Genomic DNA, 9,144 nt, shown 5'->3' on the forward strand with positions numbered 1-9,144 from the left:
ATTTCTACACCGTTCTGGAAAAATCTCAGCTTCTGGTATTTTTTGAAAGACCCCCCCCCGACCCAGCTGCTTATAGCTTTAGCTTAGTAATGCCAGATAAAACAAGGCTTATAAAAAAAAAAAAAAATTAGTTTGTCAAAGGAGGCCAGAGGGGCAACAGAGTCAGCAAGATCAGTGGTTGGGCTTGCTCAAGGTCGTTACAGAAACAGGATGTGCAGAGGCAGACATCTGGTCAATGAGGTACAAAAACAGGATGTGCAAAGGCAGACATCTGGTCAATGAGGGAACGGAAATATAGGAAGGGAACAGAAACTGGTCAAGTCAACAACCTTATCTGATTTCCGAGAACAGAAGGAACTATAACCCCCACCTCATTTAAATCCTCCAATAGGGATCCTGTAACTATGCATCTCGCTTCTGTATCCACGCTTCTGCTTGTAAGTTCTATATAAACCCCTCAGGATAAGCCAAGGGCGCGCGAGTCTCATAGAGCTTGTCGCCCCGGGTACCTGTGCACTCGAATAAACCTCTTGCTCTTTGCATCCGAACTTAGTGGTCTCGCTGGTCCTTTGGGTACGGGTCTCTTCAGACGGAAGGCACTCTTAGAGGGTCTTTCATTTGGGGGCTCGTCCGGGATCTGAGACCCCCACCCAGGGACCACCGACCCGCCATCGGGAGGTAAGCTGGCCAGACTATGATTTCATTGTTATCTGTCTGTCTGTCTATCGCGCTGCGAATCTGAGTTTTCTGTGATTCAGCTGAGTCAATCTGAATCTGGCAGGAGGCTGAAGGAGCTGACGAGCTCGGACTTCGCTCCTGCAGCCCTGGAAGACGTTCCACGGGCGTCCGGAGTCCGATTTTCAAGGACTCATCTGTTAGGATCCACGACCAGAGTCGGACTCTTTGGGGCTCCACCCCTGTCCGAGGGGTACGTGGTCTTTCTGGGAGACGGGGGATCCGGACCCCCAACTAAGTCTCCATCTGAACTTTTGCTTTCGGTTTTGCGCCGAAGCCGCGCCGCGCGTCTCTTTTGTGTTTGTGTCGGTCTGTTATTCGTCGGTTTTGTCCTTAGCGTTGCTTGGTACCAAACTATGGGGCAGTCTATAACAACCCCCTTAAGTCTTACTTTACAGCATTGGAAAGATGTCCAGAACACGGCGAACAACCAATCCGTGGACATCCATAAAAAGAGATGGATCACTTTTTGTTCTTCCGAATGGCCAGCGCTCTATGAGGGCTGGCCCAAAGACGGAACCTTTAACTTAGATATTATTTTACAGGTGAAAGCAAAAGTGATGAACCCAGGACCTCACGGTCATCCTGATCAGGTCCCGTATATCATAACCTGGGAAGCCCTGGCTAAAGATCCTCTTCCATGGGTCAAACCTTTTGTTTCCCCAAAATCATCCCCTTTGCCTCTCTCACTCCCCACTGCTCCTCCGCCCCCATCGGTTCCAGCACTTCCGCCTCCCCTCACCCCCATTCCAACCCCTCCCCGATCCTCCCTCTACCCAACCCTCACTAAGACTTTTCAGGAAACCAAGAAAAATGAACAGCCACCAAAAATGCCCCCAGTCTTGCCACCGGGGGAAGAACTACTGATGGATCTTCTCGCAGAGGACCCTCCTCCATACCAAGGCCCTATATCAGCCTCCGGGCCAACTTCACAGCGGGAAACTGACCCTCCAGCCCCCTTGACAGAACCCGCATCCTCCCCAGTCGCCGGACGGCTGAGAGGACGCCGAGAACAACCAGACTCTACCTCCCAAGCATTCCCCCTCCGTGCGGGACTGAATGGCCAACTACAGTATTGGCCCTTTTCTGCCTCTGATCTATATAACTGGAAAAACAATAACCCTCCTTTCTCTAGAGACCCCTCTATCTTAACCTCTCTCATTGAGTCTATCCTAGTTACTCACCAGCCCACTTGGGATGACTGTCAACAGCTTCTCCAGACATTGTTGACTACCGAGGAAAAACAGCGGGTTATCCTAGAAGCCCGCAAGAATGTTCCAGGAGAGAATGGCCGCCCCACCCAGTTGCCTAATGAGATTGATGCTGCATTTCCCCTCGAGCGTCCCAACTGGGATCATACCACGGCTGAAGGTAGGAATCACCTACGTCTCTATCGCCAGTTGCTTGTAGCGGGTCTCCATGGGGCCGCAAGACGCCCAACAAATTTGGCCCAGGTGAAACAGGTGATACAGAAATTCGAGGAAACTCCTTCTGCCTTTCTGGAACGACTTAAGGAGGCTTACCGTATGTACACTCCTTATGATCCTGAAGATCCAGGACAGGCTACTAATCTGGCCATGTCCTTTATCTGGCAGTCGGCTCCAGATATCAGAAGAAAATTAGAAAGGTTAGACAATTTAAGGGAAAGCTCGGTGCAAGACTTACTCAAGGAAGCTGAACGCATCTATAATAGGAGAGAAACAGCTGAGGAAAAGGAAGAAAGATTGAGAAGGGAAGCCGAGGAAAGGGAAAATATCAGGGATCGCAAAAGAAACAAAGAGATTAGCAAATTACTGGCCACAGTAGTGTCAAGTCAGAGACAGGATAAACCGCAACCAGGAGACAACAAAGAATGGAATCCCCGGGGCACCAAAGTAGATAAAGATCAATGTGCCTATTGTAAGGAAAAAGGTCACTGGGTAAAAGATTGCCCAAAGCGACCTAAAGGACCCCGAAAGCTTAGGCCCCAGACTTCCTTACTAACCCTAGAAGATTAGGACGGTCAGGGCCGGGAGCCCCCCCCTGAGCCCAGGATAACCCTTGATGTTGGGGGGCAACCTGTCACCTTCCTGGTGGACACCGGAGCTCAACATTCTGTGCTAACTCATCCTGTGGGACCATTGAGCGACCGATCGGCATGGGTCCAAGGAGCCACAGGAGCCAAAAGATATCATTGGACAACGGACCGGAAGGTACAACTGGCAACCGGTAAGGTGACACATTCTTTCCTTCATGTACCAGACTGCCCATATCCACTGCTAGGTAGGGACCTCCTTACTAAACTGAGAGCTCAGATACACTTCCAGGACACAGGGGCCCATATCACTGGGCCTCAGGGAAGACCGCTACATGTCCTGACCCTCAATTTAGAAGATGAATATAGACTCTTTGAACTAGAAAAACCACAGGGAACCCACAAGAAGGACACCTTGTCTTGGCTACAAAAGTTCCCACTTACTTGGGCTGAAACTGGAGGAACAGGATTAGCAGTCCGGCAGCCACCATTGATGATAACCCTAAAGGCCACTGCTACTCCTGTATCCATTAAGCAGTACCCTATGTCACAAGAGGCCCACCAAGGCATCCGGCCTCACATAGAAAGGCTAATAGACCAAGGGATCCTGGTACCATGCAGATCCCCATGGAATACTCCCCTCCTCCCTGTCAAAAAGCCTGGTACAGGGGATTATCGACCGGTCCAGGACTTGCGGGAGGTCAACAAGCGGGTTGAGGATATTCACCCTACGGTCCCCAACCCATACAACCTGCTAAGTGGACTACCACCATCACACACCTGGTATACAGTGATAGATCTCAAAGATGCTTTCTTCTGCCTGAGATTACACCCTGACAGCCAACCCATCTTTGCTTTCGAATGGAAAGATCCAGAAAAGGGAATGTCCGGCCAACTGACCTGGACCCGATTACCACAGGGCTTTAAAAATAGCCCCACCCTTTTTGACGAAGCTCTCCACCGGGACTTAGCTGCCTTCAGGATTCAACATCCAACACTGATATTATTGCAATATGTAGATGACATATTGCTGGCAGCCAGGTCCGAGGAAAGCTGTAGAGAGGGAACTGCTGCTCTTCTGCAGACCCTGGGGACTCTAGGGTATCGTGCCTCTGCCAAGAAGGCCCAAATCTGTCAGCGACAGGTAACTTATCTGGGGTACCAAATTAGAGGGGGCCAAAGATGGCTAACTGAGGCCCGTAAGCAGACTATAACAAGTATCCCAGTCCCCAGGAACTCCCGCCAGTTGCGCGAATTTCTGGGGACCGCAGGGTTCTGCCGCCTTTGGATTCCAGGATTCGCTGAGATGGCCGCACCTCTATATCCTCTCACTAAACCGGGGACTCTTTATGATTGGCAAGAAAAACATGAAAATGCTTTCAAATCAATAAAAAAAGCCCTATTAGAATCCCCGGCCCTCAGCCTTCCAGATCTGACCAAACCCTTTGAACTGTTTACAGACGAAAAACAGGGCTATGCAAAAGGGGTACTAGTACAAAAACTGGGACCTTGGCGGCGTCCTGTGGCCTATTTATCTAAGAAGCTCGACCCTGTTGCCTCAGGATGGCCACCTTGTCTGCGCATGGTGGCAGCCATAGCGGTTCTCACTAAAGATGCTAACAAACTGACTCTGGGACAACCACTGACTATTCTAGCACCTCATGCGGTGGAAACCTTAATCAAACAGCCACCCGACCGTTGGTTATCCAATGCGCGGATGACCCATTATCAAGCCATGCTCCTGGACACTGATAGAATACATTTTGGGCCTATTGTCACTCTCAACCCTGCAACCTTGCTCCCACTCCCAGGATCACCAGATCAACATGACTGTCTCCAGATCCTTGCAGAGGTACATGGGACCCGACCAGACCTCACGGACCTGCCTCTTCCAGACGCAGACTTCACCTGGTATACCGATGGCAGCAGCTTCATGAAGGACGGAGAGCGGAAAGCAGGTGCAGCGGTGACCACCGAAACGGAGGTAATTTGGGCAGAGGCCCTACCCCCAGGAACATCCGCACAGAAGGCAGAACTCCTCGCACTGACGAAAGCCTTACAAATGGCCAAAGGTAAGAAGCTCAACGTTTACACGGATAGCCGGTACGCTTTTGCGACTGCCCACATACATGGGGAAATTTACCGGCGACGTGGGCTTCTAACCTCAGAGGGCAAAACCATTAAAAACAGGACTGAGATTCTAGCATTACTTAAGGCCCTGTTTTTGCCAAAGAGACTCAGCATTATTCATTGTCCGGGGCACCAAAAAGGGGAAAGTCCAGAAGCCAGAGGAAATCGTATGGCTGATAAAGCAGCGAAGGATATTGCCACCGAGGTACCCCCCAGAGTCCCTCAAGACCCAAGGGAAACCGAAACCTCCGCCTGCCTTTTTCATTATGCCAGAGAGGACACAGAGTTACTAAAGAAAATGGGGGCCTCTTATGACCCCACTAAAAATCATTGGATTTATCAAGAAAAACCTGTGCTGCCGGCCCAACAGACTCTTGAACTGGTAACCTTCCTACATAGATTAACCCATTTGAGTCCCCACAAAATGAAAATCCTGCTGGACAGAGAACAGAAGGCTTACCATCTACTCGGGAGAGATAAATTCTTACAGCAGGTAATGAACTCTTGCCTCGCGTGCGCCCAGGTAAATGCGGGAAAAACCAGGTCTAACCTGGGGACCCGAATACGAGGGCATCGACCTGGGATGCACTGGGAAATCGACTTCACTGAAATAAAGCCTGGACTATATGGGTACAAATACTTGTTAGTGTTGGTGGACACCTTTTCTGGCTGGGTAGAAGCCTTCCCCACACGACATGAGACTGCAAAAGTTGTGACAAAGAAACTGTTAGAAGAAATCTTTCCCAGGTATGGTATGCCTCAAATACTGGGGTCAGATAACGGACCAGCTTTTGTCTCCCAGGTAAGTCAGCAGGTGGCCAAATTGTTGGGGATAAATTGGAAATTACATTGTGCTTACCGACCCCAAAGTTCAGGACAGGTAGAACGAATGAATAGAACTATTAAGGAGACTTTATCCAAATTAACGCTTGCAGCTGGCACTAGAGACTGGGTGCTCCTACTGCCCTTAGCCATCTATCGGGCCAGAAATACTCCGGGCCCATCTGGCCTAACTCCATTTGAAATACTATATGGAGCTCCACCCCCAATTACCAGCTTTTACAGTCCCTGCATTGCCAACCATGTTAATAACCCCTCTTTGAAAGCTCATTTACAGGCACTTCAGATTGTCCAAAATGAAGTCTGGAAACCATTGGCAGCTGCATACCAAGACCAAATAAAGACACCTGTGATACCTCATCCCTTCCAGATAGGAGACTCAGTGTGGGTACGCAGACATCAGACAAAGAACTTGGAACCCCGATGGAAAGGCCCATACACCGTGCTCCTGACCACCCCAACGGCGCTAAAGGTCGACGGGATCTCATCTTGGGTCCACGCCTCGCACGTCAAAGCCGCCAACCCTGCTGGAGAAAACCAACAGTCCACCCCAGGAGGCAAACCGGTGACAGCCGAGGCAGACACCCCATCATGGAAGGTCCAACGCACCCCAAACCCTTTAAAGATAAGACTCATGCGGGGGGAAACAGCATCTTAATGCTATGGGTGCTGATGGGATTTCTTAGGATGGTCACAGGGCAGGGTAGCCCGCATCATGTTTACAATGTAACTTGGGTAATTAATAACCTTATGTCAGGAAAAATAGCTAACATCACTTCCATGATGGGAACCATATCAGATGCTTTCCCTACATTATACTTTGACTTGTGTGACCTAGTAGGAGATACCTGGGACCCTTCTGATCAGGAGCCTTTCCCAGGTTATGGTTGTCACAACCCCGGGGGACGCATAGGGACCCAAAGTAAACAGTTCTATGTTTGTCCATCACACAAACGAAAGAAAAATTGTGGGGGACCCGCAGATGGTTTTTGTGCCAAATGGGGTTGTGAGACCACTGGGAATGTCTATTGGAGCCCCTCATCCAATTGGGACTACATCACCCTCCGACGTGGTAAGACTCCTCATGGGTCTGCTTGCTATGATTCCAGCAAAGGCAGCCGCAAGGGCTCCACCCCCGGAGGTAAATGCAATCCTCTAGTTCTAACTTTTACACCAGCAGGAAAACGGGCCACCTGGGATGGATCTCAAGCTTGGGGGTTACGGTTATACCGGACTGGGCATGACCCTATCACCATGTTCTCCCTGACTCGGCATATACTAACAGTAGAGCCCCGACTCCCTCTGGGACCCAACCCCGTTTTGCCAGACCAGAAGGCCCCATTACTGAAGTTAAGAGAACCCTTTCCAGAAAAAGGACCCCGGCCCCAAACTAATGGTCACAACCTGACCTCCCCACTTCCCCCGGATACTTCTAACTTTACTCCTAGCCTCACCCGAGCCGCACAGGGAATCTCAACTAAGATGGACCAAGCTCCAAGACCAGGTACTGGAGACCGGCTACTAGGCCTAATCCAAGGGGCATTCACAGCCCTCAATCATTCAGACCCAAACAAGACCCAAGAATGCTGGTTATGCTTGCTCTCGCGGCCTCCCTATTACGAAGGGGTCGCTATACAGGATAACTATACTAGCCATACCACTCCTCCTTGGAGATGCACCTCCCTTCCCCAGCATCGATTGACCTTGTCAGAGGTATCCGGGCAGGGTGTCTGCATAGGAAAAGTTCCCCGTACCCACCAGAGACTATGCAACAAGACCATATCAATTGAAGCAAATACAGAAACTCAATATCTGGCAGGTCCTAATGGAACCTATTGGGCCTGCAGCACAGGGCTAACCCCATGTATCTCAACAGGTGTCCTCAATACAAGCATTGACTTTTGTGTACTAATAGAATTGTGGCCCACCATAATTTACCACCCCCCTGAATATTTCTATAGTCATAGTCAGTCCAAAGATGTAACTAGATCCCGCCGGGAACCAATATCTCTAACACTGGCCCTACTCCTGGGAGGACTCACTGTAGGTGGAATAACAGCGGGAATAGGAACAGGGGTCTCTGCTTTACAACAAACCTCTCATTTTAAACAGCTCCAACAAGCAATGCACATGGATATCCAGGCATTAGAAGAGTCGGTCACAGCTCTCGAAAAATCCCTAACTTCCCTGTCAGAGGTAGTATTACAAAATAGAAGAGGCCTAGATATCATTTTCCTTCAACAAGGGGGTCTCTGTGCCGCTCTTAAGGAGGAATGCTGCTTTTATGCGGATCACACAGGGGTGGTTAGGGACAGTATGGCCAAGCTCAGGGAAAGACTCAAACAGAGACAGCAGTTATTCGAATCCCAACAAGGATGGTTCGAAAGCTGGTACAACAAATCCCCCTGGCTCAGTACATTAGTATCCACTATTATGGGCCCACTTATTATTCTCCTTCTAATTTTAGTACTTGGACCTTGTATCCTTAACCGACTGGTCCAATTCATCAAGGACAGACTAACTGTCATTCAAGCCATGGTTCTAACCCAACAATATCACCAGCTGGGGCAGATTGACCCAGATACAATTGAACTCACGAATGGAAGATTCCATTCGTAGGACCAAAAGAAAATGGGGGAATGAAAGACCCCCCCGACCCAGCTGCTTATAGCTTTAGCTTAGTAATGCCAGATAAAACAAGGCTTATAAAAAAAAAAAAAATTAGTTTGTCAAAGGAGGCCAGAGGGGCAACAGAGTCAGCAAGATCAGTGGTTGGGCTTGCTCAAGGTCGTTACAGAAACAGGATGTGCAGAGGCAGACATCTGGTCAATGAGGTACAAAAACAGGATGTGCAAAGGCAGACATCTGGTCAATGAGGGAACGGAAATATAGGAAGGGAACAGAAACTGGTCAAGTCAACAACCTTATCTGATTTCCGAGAACAGAAGGAACTATAACCCCCACCTCATTTAAATCCTCCAATAGGGATCCTGTAACTATGCATCTCGCTTCTGTATCCACGCTTCTGCTTGTAAGCTCTATATAAACCCCTCAGGATAAGCCAAGGGCGCGCGAGTCTCATAGAGCTTGTCGCCCCGGGTACCTGTGCACTCGAATAAACCTCTTGCTCTTTGCATCCGAACTTAGTGGTCTCGCTGGTCCTTTGGGTACGGGTCTCTTCAGACGGAAGGCACTCTTAGAGGGTCTTTCATTTTTAACTTTTATTTCACCACAAAGATCATCGCACATTTCTGAATCTCTTACTCATTTCATGTTGTAGTGCTAACCAAAAAAAAAAAAAGAATTTTTAACCATAATTGCTATGTAAATGAAGTCCAGGAGATTATATTACTAACTATATTTATTACAAGGGGTAGGGTAATTAATTTTATTTCTTTCAAAATAACAGAATGTATTCTATGTAC

The 9,144-nt window shown here is 49.0% G+C and overlaps 2 protein-coding genes across 2 annotated transcripts; both read left to right on the forward strand.

The window, feature by feature from the left end:
• Positions 1-493: 493 nt before the first annotated feature.
• Positions 494-6,377, forward strand: LOC107153747. The gene is given in 2 exon segments (XM_015499304.2): positions 494-6,245; positions 6,297-6,377. Coding segments are annotated over 2 exon segments (5,235 nt in total). The 5' UTR covers positions 494-1,091.
• Positions 6,378-6,406: 29 nt separating this feature from the next.
• LOC107153749 (MLV-related proviral Env polyprotein-like) lies at positions 6,407-8,338 on the forward strand. Its single transcript, XM_048801458.1, has one exon. It carries the CDS (start codon positions 6,407-6,409, stop codon positions 8,336-8,338), a length of 1,932 nt encoding a protein of 643 aa, XP_048657415.1.
• Positions 8,339-9,144: the final 806 nt, after the last annotated feature.

This window comes from Marmota marmota, unplaced genomic scaffold, assembly GCF_001458135.2.
Source record: "Marmota marmota marmota unplaced genomic scaffold, marMar, whole genome shotgun sequence".
Lineage (NCBI taxonomy): Eukaryota > Metazoa > Chordata > Mammalia > Rodentia > Sciuridae > Marmota > Marmota marmota.

What these genes read in the sequence shown, in the direction of transcription:
- LOC107153749 (XM_048801458.1), top strand. Translation starts at nt 6,407, where the DNA reads ATGGTCACAGGGCAGGGTAGCCCGCATCATGTTTACAATGTAACTTGG.